Source organism: Gopherus evgoodei, chromosome 4 (assembly GCF_007399415.2).
Source record: "Gopherus evgoodei ecotype Sinaloan lineage chromosome 4, rGopEvg1_v1.p, whole genome shotgun sequence".
Lineage (NCBI taxonomy): Eukaryota > Metazoa > Chordata > Testudines > Testudinidae > Gopherus > Gopherus evgoodei.
The window spans coordinates 96,288,077-96,309,204 of record NC_044325.1 but is presented as its reverse complement, the minus strand read 5'-3'; the positions used below and the strand labels follow the sequence as shown (position 1 = coordinate 96,309,204).

The following is a 21,128-nucleotide window of genomic DNA, read 5'->3' as shown; positions in this document are numbered from 1 at the left end:
GAGTGAATTCCTCCTGCCCGTCCTTACAGCTTCCACTTGCCCGCAGGTGCCCGCAAAAGGAGTGTTTAATTCCTCTAGGGACCTGTTGGGACCTTTAGTAACGAGAGATTTGCAATGAAAAGACACATTTTCTGCCTCTTTAAACCGGTGCCTTTCATTCGTGCTTCTGGCAAGGAAAAGCTTTTCCCCTCCCTTCCCCGGATTACCTGTAATAAACCCCCCTCCCCTATCCCAATTGTGCCCTATCCCAACTGTTCCACATGCAAGCAGCTCGTATCTGAAGTCGTTTAGCGTGTACTTACTGACCACCTGGAGCCATCTAATAACCTGCCTGCTGCGGACCCTCGCTCAAGGCAAAGGCAAACCCGAGGTCTGTTAGGGTTAGCGGCGTTTGCACCAAGAGGTGGGAGTAACGTGTAGGGGGGGCGAGAGTCTCCCAGCGCCCCGTCAGCCCCCTCCCTCCGGTGCTTTGGGTCTGGCTTGGCGCAGCAGAGCAGGCTGAGGTTGTGTGAATGGAGCATCAGAGCCCCTAACTCCTCCTCCCCTGCAAGCCCCGCTATTTGAGCTTTGGGAACTTGAGGGCGGCCAGGCAGCATTCGAGGTTGGAAGTTCGAGGCGGCTCGCTCACCCTGCTGCTCTCCCCAGCCTGCCCCGGGCCGCTCTCCCGGTGCTGTCGGAGCCAGGGGTGAACCTGGAGAACAACCTTGCCCTGGCGCTGCTGCCGGCTCCCGCAGGGCTGGACCCGGGGACTGGTGTTCCGGAGCAAGCTTCCCCCAAGGGGCTGAGCTCGGCAGCCTGGTGCCTGCAGCCGGAGCCGGGCTCTGGCTTGGCAGGCAGGGGGCAGGTCGCCTGGAATAAGTGCGGCCCGGGCGGGGACTGGCTCCCCGGCAGGAGGAAAGTTTGCGACCAGATGGGCTCCGACATGCGAGATCTCAACGCCCTGCTCCCCTCTGTGCCCTCCCTGCCGGGCAACAGCAACTGCGCCATGCCGGTGAGCAGCGCCGCGCAGTGGGCGCCGGTCCTGGACTTCCCCCCGGGGGCGTCCTACGGCTCGCTGGCCCCGCACTCCTTCATCAAGCAGGAGCCCAGCTGGAACGCCTCGGACCCCCACGAGGAGCAGTGCCTGAGCGCCTTCACCGTCCACTTCTCCGGCCAGTTCACCGGCACCGCCGGCGCCTGCCGCTACGGACCCTTCGGAGCCCCCCCGCCCAGCCAGGCGCCCTCCAGCCAGGCTCGGATGTTCCCCAGCGGCCCCTATCTGCCCAACTGCTTGGAGAGCCAGCAAGCCATCCGCAACCAGGGTAAGGCCAGCTCGCGCCCAGCGCCGCCGGGCTCGGGGAATGGTTTATGGGGCTCTCCCTCTTAGTGCTACAATCCCGACAGGCTTGTAAACAGAACTGTGCCTTGGCTGTTCCCCGCCAGGCAGCAGCTGGGTAATATAATACCCGAGCCTCTTCCCCGTGCAACTCAGTAGACAACCCCCTTCTTAAACTGGGCCGACGTATATAGACCCAGTTTGTGGCTCTGCAGGGAGTTCCACTGCACACCGGTGTTCAACTGGGCTGGCCACTAACAGGCTTTTTTTAAAATAATATACGAATTGGCATCGCTAGTCTATTCGCTCTTAAACTGAGTTCTGACTCAGCTTCTGTAGTGAAGGTGGGTGGTTCACTCTTGTTTGGCGAGACCAGGAAACTTCCTCCTTGCAGAGTTTTGTTTCAAAGTGGGACTGGCTTCAAGACCGAGATTGGTGAGGCTACTCTCAAGGTGATCTACAGAGTTAACTTCCGACATATCTGGTATAATGTGGGGAATTACTTTAAACTGTTAATGGATCATCGTAAATAAATCACTTCCGTTAGAATATATTTTAATCTGAAGCCCCCTAGTTGTTAAATTAACATTTAGAAGCTGTGAAATAACACGCCCATTTTTCCCTCTCCCCTAAACGGGTAATTGTGGCGTCTCCCGTAGGAACATATTTAAAAAACAAAATCCGAACTAGTCAAACAATGGGATGACATTTAGATAATCTCAATGTGGTGTTAAAATGTAATCTCCTAGGAAGGGAATAACAGAGAAATTTAGTCTTTTCAGCAGCAGTTAAATTTACACCCATTAAATTACCGGGAAAATCATGCATCCGACGAAGTGGGTATTCACCCACGAAAGCTCATGCTCCTAAACGTCTGTTAGTTTATAAGGTGCCACAAGACTCTTTGCTGCTTTTACAGATCCAAACTAACACATATAGCCTCTGATACAGGAAAATCTATTAGCACAAATCCAGCAATCCCTAAGTGTGGACGCGTAGTTATAATCTAACAATTTTCCTTCCATTTGCTGTAATTTAAACATCTGCAGATGTGACCGGGGAAGGGGAAAAATACCAAGCAACATATAATGAAGCACTGCGGTTAAGGTTCAGCTTTTACCCAGCTTGAAAGAAATAAGTGCGTCTTTTTTATTCTATGTGCAACACTTTCCTGGGGCATCTGAAAGCTTGCAATGGCTCCTTGGTTAAGGGTTTGCTGTACAGAAATACTTCATGTAATCAACTACTAATTAATTATCTTAAATGCATTAAGATATAAGGTTTAAAGATCTTAAACCTAAAACAGGAAAAATATAATTATAGATTTATTGAGAACATCCCTTGATTGAACATAACATTTTAAGATCAATTAAATGAGGCCTGATCGGGTTTTGTTTTTTTTCAATCGGATGGGAAGAGACCTTCAGGCAGGTTGTATTATCTTTTCTCAAAGGTATGTACTATTCTTTCTAAGAGGAGGGCAACAAATCTTTTCTATACAAAGGTGTTCTTACTGCCTTACACCAGATCGGTTACAATTCGGGGTGTGTATGTACACACGCACGTTAACTTCAAGAGCAAGGTTTCTTCTGTGCAATATTCACATAGCTGAATTGCTTACCTTCTAAAGTGCCTCATTGTAATACATATTGATAACCCACCATCCCGATAAAGAAACTGGGCTTTTATTTATTATTATTATTTATTATTTATTTGAATTGTGTCGTGGGTTGTAGAATAGGCATTGGGGAGGAAGAGCTAAAAATATATAGGACAAAGCATTTGAGCTTCATTATTTAATATTTAGTTACTGTAGCAATTACTTCAGCAATGCAGTCGCTGAAACGAAAAGGCAAAGAAAGCTCCGTTGGTTCTAGGGCCGTAGTAAATGTAAAGTATCTCTGAGCAGCGTTCAGTCCCTTGGTTCCAAAAGTAGTTCAAACGCCTTGTTATTGAAAAGCGATCACTATTGGAATTATGTATGGAGGGGGAGATGTTTCGGATTTATTTGACACTTGGGCGTGTGTGCGCGCGGAGGATGTCTTACTGATATTTTAAAATTTATTTTTATTATTTTACTGCACAGATTATTGACAATGGAGTAGTTGGGGATATCAGGGTATCTTACTCTCTGACGTGTTAGGTAAAATAACGCTATAGGAAACTTACACCTTCCATTATTGCAAATTAGAGAGCATTTGCCTTTCCAAATACCTGCTCTGAGTCTGTGTTGTGTGTTTTTGTTGTGTGTTTTTGTTATGTTTTTGCCCCTCCAGTTTGTGCGCCTGGGCTGATATTGGATTTCTAATGTTTAGCCTTTTTTTCTCTCGAATAACCTAATGTCTCCAAAGAAGTTCTATATTTGCTTAAACGTTTAAAATTTATATATGCAGTATTTCTGTGGTCTTCCAGAAAAAATTAAACAAAAACAGCGAAGATTAGGAGAAGCAGACCACTTCTAAGACACGGACATGGGCAGCATATATAGTAACTGTTTTAAATATCAGTTTGCAGTGGCCATCAGAAATGAATTATTATTTTGAGCAAAATGTAGAATGCAGCTCAACACCAGATAAGGCTACCTTTTATATTTTTCTGAGCTCTGAGACTATACATTCAGTAATTCTCGGTTAGATTTTCTATCTGTATACTAAAAAGTGTTTGTAGATCATCGTGGGGAGAACAGTGTCAGATAAGAAGGAAATTTTAGTTCGAACGACATTAAGATAATTTTAAATATTAAAATAAAGGTTAGCCCATCTGTGTGGGTAGCGAAACGAATGCAATTGGTCAGATCGATTCCCTCTAATCGATTCGTAGAGAATATTAGCCACAGTAAACTTATTTTCCTCGCCATTTGGATTAAAACTAGAGTAAAAATTCTTTGGGGGAGTTAAACCAATCTTTATCATTTAAAGAACAGTATTCACTAGTCCTTTGGCTGAACCTGGGTATTACTGCAGGCAAACCTGGTAGCTTATCTCTAGGGCGAAATATATTTCGCTCTGGGAGCAAATTGTCTATCAATAAAGAGACAGCAAAGTTGTCCAAAACTAGAGGTGACTCAGATCCCATCACACTGGAAGTGGATCAGCTAAAACCATCACTTTATGACACACGCAGGTGTGCGATACCTCCAGCATTTCGATGGAGCTTCACACAGTCGGTTGTTTGCATATGTTGATTTTTTGCAACCGCATCGTATTCCCTCACTTGCTTTTGTTCTGAAGGGAGAAGGCAAGACTCGCGGACTGATCAAATACTGAAAGAGCTTCCAGAATGGCCATGTTAACCTAGGTCTTAGGGGGTGGGGGGAAACGAGTGGTATATACTAATCCTCTGTACGTCTCCTACCTGTTCTTTCTCCGTGTTTAAATGGCTCCCTGCCAGCTTTCCCTAAATTAAGGCTTTCTGAAGATCGACTCTGATCTCTAAACTGCTGGCGAGATTCCCCGGTGGGGCGCCCAGGCAGTAAATATTTGATTTCAAGACACATGTCAGTGCCATATTTTGATACACATCCCGTTATAGCGCCCAGTACAGTGACATTCCCAAAATAGTAACGGGTAAGAGCATCTTCTCCTCTAAGTAAAAATATTTTGCAGCGCACAACGCTTCCTTTGGGCCGAAAGGAATTTGGTAAGATCGCAAACAGTATTTTAGGGCTGAATAAAATGTTCTTGCTTTGAATCAGTCAAGGTTGCACTTCGCTTTTTCAGACGTTTTTCAGACCGTGGGAAAGACGCTACCTTGGCTCAGCAATCATTTTTTTGCCAAGTGTCGGGGGGAAAATAAGGCTTTGAAACCTCTGCCCATTTTCTCTTCTGGCTCCCCTGTCCTTTCATCCAGCTGGAGTCCTCCAACAATTGGATTCCTTCAGAAGATCGCATGCTCCAACAGATGCACAACTTTCAATTATTTTCAGCACATTTTAATCAGCCCTGCCTCTGATAAGGTCCTAATTAAAGAGACCTTGCTATCAGGAGGCTTGTTCAGAACTCAACTCTCTTATCACATTCCTGAAGCTTTGGGTCAGGCAACACCGGAAAATGTGGCCAAAACATCATTCTGCTCAGAGCAGAGTTTCGAAGGTCACCAAATGTCTGCATCAGGCCAAAAGTAACTAAGAAAGTGTTAGTGTTTTAGAACGCTAACAAGCAACAAGTAGGGGGAAGAAAAAAATCCTTCGGTCTATGAAGGAGATAAGAGGGCGAGAAACAGCTGTAACATGGAAGTGGATGGGGTACCCGTCTGTCATCGCTGCCAAAGGGGCCCATCATCCTCTGGAAGAGAGAGGACCCGCAGAGCCATAGGGGTGGGATGCAAAGACTAGGTTGGTCTGGAGAAATGCGGCTCGGTGTTTAATCGAAGCCCGGGCCAAAGGACTGGTTCAGAACTACTTCGAGGCCAGAATAATCCAGATTTTTGCTATTTTGTAGCTTCCCCCTTTCGTCTCTGATGGAATTCTATAGTCCGATGATTTATTATAAAATGGAGGCATGGGACTAGTGCTACTCCAGCGCCACAGTGTTTTCTGTAATCTCCACCTTCTGCCTGCCTCCCACTGATCTGTCTTCCCGAGCTCTTTATTTTAAAGGCAATATAACCTCATTGAAAACTCTGTCATAACAAGTGATCACAGCACTGTCGGGGCAGGGATTGTTTTCTGATGTATCTGTACAGCGCCTAGCACAACGGGGTTCCAATCTGGAGTGAGGCTTTAGGGGGATGGGGGGGCAGGAGGCTAGCGGAATATACATGTAAGAATGGGGATAAAGAGATTCGTAAACGCCAATGTCCAACTGTGTGTTTGGTCAAAACGGTTCCCCAAAGGAGGCCCGAGCTAGACTAATAAGGGTTAGAAGAAAATGTGATCTTTGTAAAGAAGCTGAGCTCCAGAGCCAAGGAAGATTTAAGGTTTGTGTTTGCTCTCAAAAGAGCTGCGCTGACATCTTTGGGTCTTGGGGTAAATGCTGATGAGCTGAGAAGCCTCAAAGATAATATTACTTTGTAATTACTTTTTTAGCTGAAGTTGTTTAGCTGGCTCCAAGTAATTAATGAAAGTTGGTGTCCAAACGCCTGATTTACGATTGGGTGTCGGCCGCGGGTCAGCAGAGGTGATCCCTTTCCATCTGAATTTACTCGGTGAAAAATATAAGGTGTTTATTATTTTGGCCAGCAATTTTCGCTTTAAAGTAGGAGTTTATTTTTCATTTAACATTCCACCTTTTTATTGCAGACTCTTCGGAAAGCTGTTCTTAAAAAAAGATTAAAGGGTAACTTTAAATCTGGAAATGGCAGATGAGAACACACAACAGATGGGAATCTTCCTCTTTAATATGAGCAACAATTAATGAAAACATCCTTTTTATTACTGAAACCGATCTGTCCTCTTTAAACAGGAACGAGACTTCCGATTTTCCATTCTCCATAGCGCACTGACTGGCTTTGCTCCTGACCCGCAGCTGCACTATGCCAATGGGTATCCCTCCCACCCGGGCACAGCACCCTCTTTGGCCCGTTCCCCCCTTTTCAGTACCTCTCCAGTGCTGACCTTCTCAGCAAAGGCTTTTGATTTGTTTTGTCTTTTTTAAACTGAACTCTCCCGGTCAGATAATGTATTGTCCTGGCCTCAATGCCTCTCTCTTCTAGGTTGCTTTGAAATGGCACTTGTATGGCTGCAATGGGGAGAGTGAGTTATGGGGCAAAAATCCACCATTTCCGATGTTAAATGCAGAGGGGTCCTTACCAGAGTAGAGCAGCAATTCGAGAAGAGACACAAACCGTACCAAGGGGGAGGCTTTAACTAGCCCCACAGCCATAAATATAGAGCGAACTATTTTGGTAACCCGCTCTTCGGGTTATCTGAGTTCACTTTGATGGCTATCTTGGCAGAAGGGAGCCATTGGGAACTCAAGCCCTTGGAAGAGCGTAGGCTTCAGTTTTCGACGCCTGCTTGGAGACACTTCGCAGGAAGCTGCTTCATGAGAAAGTTCAAGGCTAGGCAACTAACTCCCGATTCTTCTGTTGTTCTTTTGGAAGGTTACAGCACAGTGGCGTTTGATGGGACTCCAAGTTACGGCCACACTCCCTCTCACCACGCAGCGCAGTTTACAAACCACTCCTTCAAACATGAGGATCCCATCAGTCAACAGACCTCGCTAGGTAACGTCAGAGACCTTTATGTAGCCGAAAAGGAGGGAGAAACATCCAACACCTCCCGCGCAAAAATGGCCTCGCTATGGGATGCCCCCAGCAATTACAAATGTTACCCAAGGCGCTCTGTACCCGAGGCTAGGGGTCCCATTATTAATTTACTCTTGGCTGCTGCACAGCCTTTCGATTTAATTACACTGATTATCTGAGCCTGTGGCCTCCACGTCAATGGGAGATACTTGAAATGTAATGCACTCCAATGCCACTTGGTTAGTGCTGCTAAAGATGTTACATGGTGGGGATCTCACTGTAAATCCAGAGTGACTCGTAGTGAAGTTACTCAGGAGTTACTCCGGATTTACACAGGTGGCAAAGGAGAGCAAAATCTGGCCGGTGTACACAAGTAAACTTGCTTTATGCAGGCCCAACCCGACTAGAGCTGCTTAATCCTGAAGCCAACCAGCCAACGTATTTTGTATTGGAACTTTTTCTAACTTTCAAAGTAGCGCTCCCCCTTTCCCATCCAGATTTCTACTAAAAGGGCTGTGGTTAACTCTCTGTGGTTTGTCTACAGGAGATCAACAGTACTCGGTACCTCCACCCGTGTACGGCTGTCACACCCCCACCGACAGCTGCACAGGCAGCCAGGCTCTGCTCCTGAGGACCCCCTATAACAGGTACCTCCACGCGGAAGCCTTTACTGTTCGCTTCCTCTTTGATTGCATTTAACCTTGCTTGTGGCACTGACAAGTTTTTTGGCTGGTGTGTGTGGTGTTTTTGCTCCTTGCCAGACAACTCTTTGTGGAAATAGAATTCCTTTTCTTTTTTGTTTTACCTCATGCTTTTATGCATTTTTCTGTTTTTGCCCTGGTCACTCATTTTTTAACGAGGTATTTCCTGTTGTCTGGCGCACATATTTTCCTCTGGTATGAAGGTTCTATGATGTACATAACATGCCTGTCCCAGCTACCTGCTTTACTTCGATTACTTCTCACTAGAGCGGGAACAATAATGAAGTCCTCATGGTGTTTGGAGCCTGGCTCTCCTTCCTGATCTATACTATTATATTTTGTGGACTATATCGCCTTACAAAGAGACACGTTCAGAGAGCAACGGTTTAGCAATCAAAAGGTGCATCCTGACAATGAATTTACTAGTCCGGTGTATGTACCATAGGAGCCATGCGAAGGGCTTTCTTCTTTTAAATGAAGGGCCTGATACTCTACCCACCAGTGACTCGATGGCAGTTTTAACTGAGGGCCAGATTCTGTTCCCAGTGAAATCCAACGAGATAGAGTTTTGCCAATTGAATTAAGTGGGAATAGGATTAGGCCCGGATAAAGGAGTGATCAGATTGACGTGATTAGGAGGGACCAGAGTGACAGGACATAATATGAATGCTTGAAAACTGGGGGGGGGGGGAGTGTGGTATATGACATTTGTCCTGGAATTTTCTGACAAACACATTATAAGGCGGCTGCAAAAAGGATTTATATAAATGTGCTTCTGTGGTAGATTTTTACCAGCTGTGCGAAGCTGGTAAGAACTAAGACATGCCAAATTAACGTTGATGCTTATTTCCTAAAGCTGCATTTCCTGGGGTTTGTTTCTTTTTAATACACCACTGTCAATTCCATTCCCTCTTTCACGTGAGTTGACCATTACAGGTCCCAGTCGCTAGTCTCTTTGACCCATGGAGTAGTCCGCCTGCCCACTATCTACTGCAAGTGGGACGCTCCAAACTAGACCCAGAGGCTTTCAACGTCTTAATTTCAGTGGGCTCTGGAGCAGTCCTTCGGTGCTGTGTGTCCGGCCTGTTCTTAAAAGGGGTATGTGTATGGGTGTGAGGGGAGACTAGCAGGTCATTTAGGAATGACAGCAGTGGACAGTGCATACGAAAATAAGTATCTAACTCAGAAACCAGTTATTTAAAAAAAAATTCCCCACGATGTGGCTTTGTATCGCAAATTAAACCGCCCTTCTTGTGACTCCCAATGTGATGCAAGAATGGGTTAAATATACATTTAAAAAGCAGAATCAGAAAATTAATACCCGCTTTGCTTGCCACCAAAATATGGATCTCGTTTTCTGTTTGTGTTCAGTGGTGTACATCTATAATGGACCCTTTTCAATAGCTACAGTATTTCCCATTTTCTTCGTTTGGCATGGGGGCCAGTTGTGTCTCCTTCAATTTTACAATGTGTTTAGGAGTGAGAAAAAAAGATACCCAAAATTTATTCTTCAACTTTTTGTGAACTTGGAGCCAGTCCCATGTCTCTGAGTTGCTAAGTAACCTGAGCACACAAAACAATACGCCTTTGCAAAGGAAGTTGCAACTGACTCTTCTCGTAGGCTGGTTATATCGTCTTTGATTAATCAACACTGGACATGGGACAACAAAATTCTGTCACTTCCAGAAGCCACTTCTCCAATTAGCTTGAGTTGACGTCAAGGGAAGGAGGGAATGAGGTAATGAAGGAAGGAAAGAAGCCTATCCACATAGATTAGTTGTAGAATAATTGGCGGGCAGAATGCCTTCTCTGAAACTGACAAAGATTGTTAATCTCTCAGGAAAATCTATAAATATGATTTGTGGAGAGGCCTCAAAAGGAAAAAAATGTGTGGCTCTGCATGATTCGCGTGCAGCTCAAGACACAGTGTTTTCTTTCTTAGCAGTTTATTCATATTTCAGTGCCTTATAAGATCCCCTTGCATTTTGCACTTGGATTTCAGACAGCTCAGTGAAATCATCTCGCTCTCGGTTCCATTTTGAACTAATATCTATAACGTTAAATGCACAAATGGCCAGACTTTAACGGAAACTTAATTTTGTTGATGGACCACAGGGCAAGACCCTGGTCGCTGAATCCGGAAAACCCCGTAAAACTTTCTCGCCAGAACCCCAATAGCTAGACCAGTTCTTTAGAAACGATCGGTACCTTTCGTGTGTCTGTCTCCGCAGCCATTGTAACCCTGGCAGGTCTGTTCTTTGGAGACTCACTCTAAATTATTCTAGATTTTAACACACACACTAACTCCTAGAGCTACTTCATTGAGTAAGAAACCTCCACTCTGGGAACAGCAGATACAATGCTTCTGTTTAAGCCCCGCGATGGGATGTGAGCAAGCACAATTGGAATGGTACTGCCGATTCCACGGCAGATGCACTCAGTTTTACAGGTGCACTTAATTATGCTTAATGAAGCAAGTCCAGCACTTTGATATATGCATTCCAGCAGGAAAGTAAAGAACTGATGCTTGTTCTAAAACTCCAACTGAAGGTCTCTACCTTCCATCTTCCCAACGATGTCTGTATGATCACTTTCCATAAGCTTCGGTGACCTTTTCCTTAATGAACAGAATAGGGCACAAACACCACATCGCCAGTAACTTAAAATCTCTTGCTGTGAATTTGGAATTAGACCCTTTCATTCCTGGGTAGCTGAAACTCAGTCCTTAATCCATCCTATTCCCGCTCGGCATTGTAGCATGCGTCAATTTCTCCCTGACTTGCGGCTTGATCCGTCTTCCACTGAAGCCAGTGAAAGTTGTAACACTGACTGCAGTGGGATAAAGATTAATCCCTTAAACCCTTTTGGAGCTAGCAGCATATGTATATATAGCTCTACCAGAACGTTTACACACGTCAGAACAAAAACGTTAGTACTCCGGTTTCTCAACACTTTGTAGGGGGCATACTGACAGATCTATAAAGTGTCGGCTCTCCAGCATTTCACTATAATAAGGAGCCTCTCCTAAAACAGAGGTTGAGATGCTATGCTAGTCTTCTTTCGGTACCTTTAGCCCTTGGAATCACAGATAAAGCCTCCTAATGAAACCACAGTTTGACTTAATCCATCTGGATATAGTTCTTGTCCTTAGCAGCTATCTGCTGTAAATAGGCATATGTAGAGACTATTCTCTCACCACTTAGGCACCAATTGTAAACGACACTCGGAACCGAGTTGTATGTTTGAAGCCTAGATAGAAAGTTGAGCTACAATTTTGGCTGTAATACACGTTCCAGAACACCCCTTGTCTGAAAAATTACAATACAGCGGTGATCAGAATAAACTCAAAAATTCACTTGCTGATGTGGTTGTAAGTATCCTTTGGATCACAAGGTTCATCCCAGCGAGTATGTCAGATCCATATAATCTCTTTTTCTCTGAGCGCTAGAAGCAGGAATACCTTGTTTGGAGGCAGAGCCAGTTGGCCCCATAGGCAGTACGGAGGGTAGGAAACATGGACTGGAACTGATGAAGAACATACGTCAGGAAACAAGAGTATTTTTCATGTTAGTTTCTTAGTTCCTCCAGGGAAGATGGTAGAGGAGTGGCTAGGGAGAACAGGGATGGTTGGGATTAGTACAGATGCAAGGAAGATATTAAACTAACTCTTGGCCCAGGGGTTCTCCAACTTGGCATTCTGTGGATCGCTCTTTGAGAGATCCTCTCATGGGCCATCAGGACCTACTATGCAAAATATTCAGTTCTTCACATCTCCACATCACAGACTTTTGGTGGCCCACAGACCACAGTTTGATAGCCATTGTCTTCATCCCCGTTTGGAGAGCCTATTCCTTTTCTTCTTTCTTCTCACCCCGCCCCCCACGCATAATTAAAACAAGACTGACAAAATCTAAGGGCATCCACATTGGTGTAATTTACGCCTTCTTCTGGCCTTCTCCATTTGTATGTTACACCAGCTTGGACTGCTTAGACTGACTTAGCCTGCTGTCAGTAATATAGTCCCTTCCTTGCACACATCACCTCTGAATTTGACCACTCAGTCCCAGTGGAGGGACTAAAGCTACACTAGCTTCCATAGACTTCAACTTCTTCCCCTCAGAAAATCAGGCTAGGAATTTAGGTTTGATAATTTAGGTGCCTAAATTTAAGTACACTCTTTTGGGGAGAAATGTCTAAATTGATCTATCTCTGGATGTTTTCAGATGTTCATGTGCACCTTCATAGCAGCTGTAGTTAGTGGAGGAAAAGCTTTGTTAAGATACAACGTGCGAGCTAGAATGGCAAAAAGGTACCAAAATCCTGAGATGAAGAGAATTTCCTACAAAGTCAGTCTCTCTCTCCCTCTCTCTCTCTCTGAGTGTTTATGAAATCTCCATAAAGGCTATCTAAAATCACATTGTGTTAGAACAAGTATTAACACGGTGTTAAGCACCAGGTAGTACTTAATTTAGACCAGGACTGCTGTGTTTAACATCTGGTCTTGGGTAGCCCTACATTGGACTAGGGCTAATCCCAGCCAATTGATGCCAGGCAAAATTTGTGTAGCTGTTTCATAGAGGTGTTGACGTTCGTTAACACACATGTAATTTTGCAGTGTATACAAGGCATTGGTTTGCCTTAGGAGATGGCCCACAGAGTATTCCCAAAGGTGAGCAGTACAGTAATACTCCACCTTTGTTAGCAGGCCAGCCCTATTAATCCTCTTCTTTTCCTCAGTCCGTTTAGAGGTTGCTTAACACAGGTTTCATTGTGTGCATATACATATGTGTTTTGTTTTGTTTGTTTAAAAGTGGAGGAAGGAGGGGGAATCGAGCACAACAGCCAACTGGTGGCACTAGAGACATAGGAGTTGTCTGCTATACTGGGTGCATCTAGTTCAGAATCCTGTCTCAGACAGTAGCCAGTCCTAAATGCTTCCTAGGAATGCGTAAGAAACCTTGTAGAGGACGTTTATGCAATAAATTGCCCATAAGGAAAGGCTTCCTCCTGGTCTCCATCAGTTTAGAGATGGCTTTATGCTTTCAGAAAAGGGGTTTTTATATTCCTTCTAGCTATTATTGTATCTTGTCTAATGTAACTCTTTACTGTTCTCACTATTGTACAAATGTCAAATCCTTTCAGAACCATACAAAGGTATCCTTGTGGCAATGAGTTCCCCAGGACACTTGTAAATGTTGTGTTTGTAAAAAAGAAAGCAGGGCTTTTAAACTGTTTTTGACCTCTGAAAGCAGAGAGGCATCGACCATCATTTCACAGCCACCAGCAGTCACTCAGGCTTCTTATTGCTCTGATCAGGGTCTGAATCCTATAACAAATTTTGATGTAAAATTCATAACTATTCCTTTAACAGGTTAACAATACATTTACAAAACTCCAGAGTTCTACAGACACTGCAGTAATTCACCAAATACTGCTCTTAAGGAGATTTCCAAGTCTAGCTAGCTAGTAGCAACCAATTTGTCCCTAATAAAGAAAGGAAGTAAGGAAAAAATATGCAAGCAAGTCTAAGACTGAAGACCTTTCCATTGTTTTGCCCTGGTAAAAGAGACAGTAAGAAAGGCGATGACTTGAAATAAATATTCAAGAGCCCATAATTCTTATAATGGAAGCAACGGTATCTCTGAAATCTCCAGTTTTGGCAACTACTTGTTCTCTCTTATAACACAAGCACCGCATCTGCCAAAAGATACTGTGTCTGTTGTTGATGGCTGGTTATTGATGGCACAGCTATGCAGATTGCAAGCGTGCATTGAAAGGCCAGCATTTGTGATTCCATTAAAATGGTGATGTGAACTTTTCTACCTCATGCTGTTTAATATAGTAAACATGTTTAATGTTGAAAATTTACTGTGAGTCACACTTGCAAAGACTTTAAGAGTGGAGGAGTTTCAGTTCAGATTATAGCTCTTTCTGTGCAGAGGTCAAGAACTCGGTAATACTGCCGTGCAGGCCAAAACAAACTCTATATGATCTACTACTGGTTTCCTTTAAAGTTCCTCTTTTGCTCAGGGTTGACTTCCTTTTATTTCACTCCAACTTACATTAATCCTCGTTGTAGAAAAGGCCCCCCCCCGTTTCATTTAAAAAAACATCTCTGTAATGAAAATTAAGTTATTTTTAGTGTCTTCTGTGTTTATTTGGGGGGAACTAGTGCTTCAAATGGGAATTAATACAAGCAAATTCCCAGAGACTCCAGTTTTCCTTCTCACCATTCAAATCGTATTTAAAGCTAAGATTTGAACATAACTGTTGACTCTGAGACTATCCTGTAGCACTAGCAGTGATAACCCATTTTAGATTTAAATGGATGTATGGATACCTTGTTATACTTCCTCCATTGGCTACACCATACTTAACTCTTTTTGTAGAAGCCCGAGCGTGCACTTGGCAAACTTGGTCAAACATGCCATTCCTCCCGCTTGCTTCCAGCCTGGGGTGGGTGATCAGCCGTGGAGCCCGGAGCTCGCAGTACATTCCAGCTCGCTGTGTTTTGGCATTTGGAGTCTCTTCCCCAGCAGCAGCAACTTTCACCTCTGTGTTTTATTTGCAGCACGGAAGCGGAGAGTGTTTCCACTGGAGCTGAGACTCACAAACTCTTCCAGGCAGGATGTGATGTGATCGGTAGCTCTAGCCAGGGGCGGCTGCATCTTTATTATCCCATTGAAGTCACGGAGAGAACTCTGCTGACTGCAATGGGAGCAGGACTGGGCTCTTGATGTCCACTACCTATGAATCATTCGCTGGGTCTACAGTCCTGTCTGATCTTAGATGGGGACGATGAACACTCCCCCCCCCACACCCACCTGAACCAAAATTGTGTTTGCTTGTCAAAGCAATTGAGCCACGTTTACTTGAGAGCAATCGAGGATGCTCGGAATAATACAAGGAGAAAATTCAATACAATCCGCCACACACACAGCCCTAGATACCTAGTCACTCTTTAAAATCTTCCAGCCAAATCTGTGTGTTCAAGCACAATATTGCCGCATGCACAGACAGGCGTTTTATGTTTAGCAGCGCATTTAACAGGAGCTGTTTCACGAGTGCAGTATGTATCTGGTAAGGCCCGTGGGGGATTTCCCCAGCCAGAACGCGTACGAGCCTGAATTTAAACCGATAAACAAACCCGGCTCTTACGACTCTCTGCGGACTGTCGTTATGAATGGCTGAGGTCAGTAAGCAACCCTGAGTGGCAGTGGTGGTCTCCAAAGCTTTTAGGAGCCGATGAGGCTAAACACTTATTTTTCCGGTGTGATTAAATACTGGCGACTTAAACACAGAGCTGTGTTTAGATCGGGAGCCATCTGTATAAATGGCTTCTCCTTTGCATGCGTATTAACCCCCCATTACAAGGCTAGACTCTGGGAACGGGCTTTCAGCCGAGTTAACATGGACGTTGGTCGTTCGTGGGGGTGGGCAGTCGGGAGACCCGGGCGGCCAGAAGTCCCTGCTGCGGCAGAAATGGAAACGCAGTTCTAGCTATGGAGGCATTCGCAGTAAGGCTCCGAAATAACTGTTGAGGCGCCTTCAGCCGGAGCGCAGGGAGGGCCACTCACCCAGCTGGGCTCTGCAGGGGAAGCCGGCGAAATGCCGAGGCCTTTTCCCCTTCCAGTGGGTTCGTAGCTCAAACCACCCCAGCCGCAGCCCTTATGTTCTCGTGAGAAGGACGCAGGTATCATCACCTAGAGAAGGCCCGGCCGGGACCGTGATATCCCGGGCTCCAGCCAAAGGCAGAGAGCGGGGTCCGGAGTGGAGGTCCCAGTGCCGGGGGGCCTTTGAAGGGCTATGCTCTCAGACTGCTCGGTTAGTCACTCTTGGGTTTCCTGGGTGGGTGGGATGCTCCTGCCTGTCCCTATGTTCTCCGCAGACCAGGTGAGCGCTTCCACCGGGCGCCCTTGGAAGTAACCAGCAGTTACTTTGCTGCCAGTTCCAGCGGGAGCAGGGTCGGGCTGCAACTTCTGCTTGGAGTTTAATACTTTAACTTTCACAAATCGCTCCCCTCCAGTGACCGCAGCTCCAGCTACTATCCCCCTTGCTGCCTTGATTGTTAGTAGGTGGCCTCTGGGATGGCGCCGTGTTACTATTGTGTCCTTTTTTCTCGGCAAATACATAAGTGACTAGTGGGTCTGTCTTCGCTCAAGCCACTTCTCTGGGCCAAATTCTGCTCTATTACACCGGCGTAAATGGGGGTCCGGGCTAACGTCATTGGAATGACCAGTTTAAGGGGCTTGATACGTGGGAGTTTCCATGACAGCAGAATTTGCCTCTGTACTTGTTGCAAAGGACAGACCATCTTTGAGTTTATCTGATGACAAGTGTAAACACAGGATCCCTTAAGCGGAGAATCCCCCTGATTGCACTGGCGAGGCTGTCTTTTGTAGCCGGGCCACATAGTTGTAAACATCCTATTGAATGGAGTGCATGAGCAGCCAGCCGAGCTTCCAACTGTACTGAAATGGAGCCCCGAGACTACCTTTAATGTGTCTCTGAACATTGTCCTGGTTCCTAAGCGATTTGTTTTGTGCACTGTCACCAAACCCAGTATGGAATACAGTGGCTGCTGCTTAGTGACAAGATGAATGTGTACTGCTTGATGAAAAAGCAAAGGAGGGAGGGGGAAAATATTGTGGAGGAGGCTCTTATAAATGAACTGTCAAGGGAGAGAAAGTTAAAGGGAAATCTCCTGCTGTAAATGCATCGTGCGGGCACTTCTAATAAAAATCAGGGCCCTGGAGGAATTAATTACAGCAGCATTACAGGAAGAATTCGTGGAATTGCAAAATGTAGTGGCACAGACCAGCACGAACTGCTGTTGCAAATGGGGAAACTGCAGGAGAGTCTAACAATTTCTGAGCTGATATGCAGGACATTGTAGTAGCATAATAGCAGTACAGACATTCTAATGAATGATAGTGTCCCGCGATACTGACAAATGATATTACACATACTTTAACATTGAAGTAATTTAACTTGTTTTTATATGCAAAAGCTTCCCACTGGAATCTGACTTTTCTAGCTCACTTTTACCTGCCATGAAAAAAACTCTCTCAACAAAATTATATACAATCACTACATTGTACACTAGTGAGTTTAACTATTATTAATCATCCAGGGGTCTTATGTTGATTGTGACTTGCTATTTCAATCAGAATTGCTCCATCAATCAGAAAATCGTTTCGAAAAGACTAGAGACTCTAAACGTTGTTTCAGTAAGTGTCTCTGCAGATGATCAGAGAAATGTTGGGTAGCAATGGGAACCTGGATTTCCAGGAGAACCAAGATTCAGAAAGATCACAGGGCGGTTTACCATGGAGAAGTGCTGAGCGAACATGCTGTGTAGATGGAAATCAGCTTACTCAGCCCCGTCTGTATAGCGAGAACCTCCTCTTACGGCTAATTTACTGAGAGAACCCTAGGGAAACGGACTGCTTTTGGTGTTGCAAGTCCGCAGCAGTTTTTCCTCTCCTCGAAGCACCTACCTGTTCACTTTTTTATGTTTAAATTATCTGTGATAAGTGTTGAGCATTATTATATCAGTAGATCTGTAATCTCAATTTCTTTTGGTTACAGTTGATCTCAAATAAAAAAAAACATTTGTGTTTTCTTTAAAAATAGATAGTAAGCAACTGACAACCAGTTTCTGAGAATATTGCTGTCTGCTGAGTTCATTGTTCTAAGATGATACATTTTACAAAAAAAAACATAAAACCAAAAAAGACTAGTATTCCAGTTGTGAGTTTAATTTATGGTTCACTCACTCCATTTTTCTTGTCAAGTCACTATATGTAGTAACATTGGTCACCAGTCCTGATAGCTTTCAGTCCATTAACCATGTGATCTGCTACACGCTTTATTAAAATTTAATTCACTTGCTTTCTTTTTTTATAAAAATAAGAAATCTTCTTTATTGCTAACTAAAACATCTGTGTATACTGGTTCCATTAATTTAATTGCAGTATTTTTTTTCTTTAAGAGCCTTATTGTGTATAATTTTCAGCCATTTAAAATTTACAAGTTCGATCATAATGAACACCTTGTCTTTTACCACATAATCATTCTTTCTTTTTCTTTTAAAATTAATGTCACAGATAAAAGAGTTGAAATAATATAAATTCATTTGGTACTGCTATGTGTATTTTGAAAACACTTTTTTATAAAAGAAAAATGAAAATTATTGCTTCCTTTTTTAAGTATTACTTGAATTTTGGTCAAGTAATTTAGTTCTAATTCTAGATATTTTCATAACAGTGACAATTTATACCAAATGACCTCACAGCTTGAATGCATGACATGGAATCAAATGAACTTGGGATCTACATTAAAGGGGTAAGGTGTTTTATTATTTTGTAATCTTCTTCTGCATTAGCGTAGTTAACGTCATTTTATTTTTTATTTTATGAATGGAATAAGGTTACTGGCATGAAAAATGCTAACCTGTCCAAAAAAGGTCTTTATTTGTCTGTAATTTAATATGAGTTTTAAAAAATAGCCCTATTGAACTATTAAAAGTTTTATTCTACTAGTCAGTTCACAGTTAATAAGAATTTTATGGTCAAGTTTTCTCTTAGACTTTTTAGTCTAAGGTTAGTCAATGGGAAAAGAACTAGCAATATTATCTTAAATTGTTGGTGGGGTTGTTTTTGTTTGTTTGTTTGTTTGTGTTTTGTCTTTTGACTTAAACCAATATGCCTTGGAGCACAGTATATTGGTTGTAGATTTTTAACCATTTTACTGTCTAAACAAACTGTCTTCATTGTAGGTTACACAATTCAGGTGCCAAGTAAATGCAATAGCTTTCAATTTGTGTGAGCAAGGTGTTTTCCAGTAATAGATTAGTAATATTTGAATGTAAGTTTGGATAACATGAATGTGAAAACCTGTATAATTATATTATAGATAGTTCTAAGCAGCCATATTATTCCATATATACAGCACCAGTATGTGATAGGAGGGACTGTGTGAATGAGTGTGAAGACAAGGTAGATCTCTACTCCAAAGCACTAACAAAATAAGCCTGTGAATGAAGGATGGGAAACAGTGGAAAAACCTCTGCAATTGAATGGTGAAGTTAAGTGTGAAGCTTGTCCATTCTGTTAACTTCCATTAATATAATTTAAAAAAAAATTTTTTTTGAAGATTCTTTCCTCTGATTAGTTCAGACTTCCTTGCAATGAGATGTTGTCTGCTTGACCCCATCATAACTACTGTTGGGTCAGAGGTCAATTCAGAAATGTGCTTTCTGTAACTTGTAAACTAGGGTAGGCAACCTATGGCACGGGTGCCGAAGGCGGCACGCAAGCTGATTTTCAGTGGCACTCACACTGCCCGGGTCCTGGCCACCAGTCTGGGGGGGCTCTGCATTTTAATTTAATTTTAAATGAAGCTTCTTAAACATTTTAAAAACCTTGTTTACTTTACATACAACGATAGTTTAGTTATATATTATAGACTTATAGAAAGAGGCCTTCTAAAAACGTTAAAATGTATTACTGGCACGTGAAACCTTAAATGAGAGTGAATAAATGAAGACTCGGCACACCACTTCTGAAAGGTTGCCGACCCTTGTTGTAAACAGTGGCTGCCCAATAGATCTTGTGCTGGATTCAGCCCTGGACTTGTGCGTGCTCGGAATCTGGAACGCCTGCCAGTGGGCTGCTGGGCCTAGCTTATAGCCAAAGGCAGTGCGTGACCTTTGTTGTGTGTGTGAAATAACAATGGTAGCTGTTAGAGAGGGCCTGGGGAGTGAGACACAATGCAGGGGTGGCCTGAGCAAAAAAGCAGAAGGGAAAGAGCCATGAAAGCTGGGAGAACACCATTTTGGGTGTGGAAAGTGTGCGGGGGCTGATCATCTGCCTGGGTATCAATGCTGGGATGATCAGGCCCTGGCTGCTCTCACCACCCCTGCCATAATCAACCTCAAACTGTCCTGCCCAGGATTGCAAGGTGTAAAGTGATCTCCACTCTCCTACAACACAGTGAGAGCCAGAACAAATGAAAGAGTTCCAGTCTTAGACTACTGCTGCTACCTCCTGTGTCTCCTTCCCACCATTCCTTTCTCCTTATTCTCTAGTTCTAACCTCACTCTGCTCCTCATGCCAGCTCTTCTCTCCCTCCTTTTTATTATCTTTCCCTTCTCCGGGCCCCACATCCTCTGTCCCTGCCTTTCCTGGCCCTTTCCATCTTCTCTGGCTTCCTTCCCCCATACCATTGTCACCCTCCCACCTTGCAGGGAATGGACTCTAGCCTGTTTGCTGCTTGTCCATTATGGGTTTCCTGTTACTCTGCAAGCAGGAAGCCCGCCTCAGAGGTGCTGTAGATCAGAGATGTTGGTAGCGTAGCAAAGACACAGGGTGTAGTGCCTACAGGGCCAGGGCTTCTGTCCCTCCCTTCCTGTAGGTAGGACAGTAACTGTATTGAGAGATTCCAAAGATGTTTTCCAAATCCCCTTGTGGGGTTGTCAGTAAAATTTAACCACTCCTGCCCTTCCAAAATGGGACAGCACTTTGGGATCGTGGAAGAGGATGTGCTAGGAGGAAATGAATAGAGCACATCAGGGGGGTTGTCTGGACTAGGATACGAACATGGTTTATTTTTAAAAATATGTTTTGGTAGCACAGTGTAAACTAACCCATTTAAAACGCTAGTGTGGACAAGGCAAGTTGTACTTTAGTAAGTGCTACCTGGTCCAGTTTTAAGGCTTGTGGGGAGCCTAGACTTCAACGCAAGTAATTAGCTTCTGCTAACCTATAACTTGCCTGGTCCAGAGTAGAGTTTAATAACATGCTAGTTAACGTGTTGTCAAGCACCTCCTTTTGTTCCTTGCCCGGACAAAGCCAATGTTTGCCTGACTTTGTAAGATAAACTACAGATGTTCTTTATCCTTTTTTGAGTAAATATATATGGAT

General features: G+C 43.9%; 1 protein-coding gene across 1 annotated transcript in view; it reads left to right on the top strand.

Moving 5' to 3' along the window:
- WT1 (WT1 transcription factor) overlaps positions 1 to 21,128 on the top strand; it is a 136,176-nt gene that overhangs the window by 87,899 nt on the left and 27,149 nt on the right. The window contains 3 exon segments of the mRNA XM_030560276.1: positions 7,358 to 7,480; positions 8,046 to 8,148; positions 18,472 to 18,549. Of these exon segments, the coding sequence (XP_030416136.1) occupies positions 7,358 to 7,480; positions 8,046 to 8,148; positions 18,472 to 18,549 (304 nt within the window).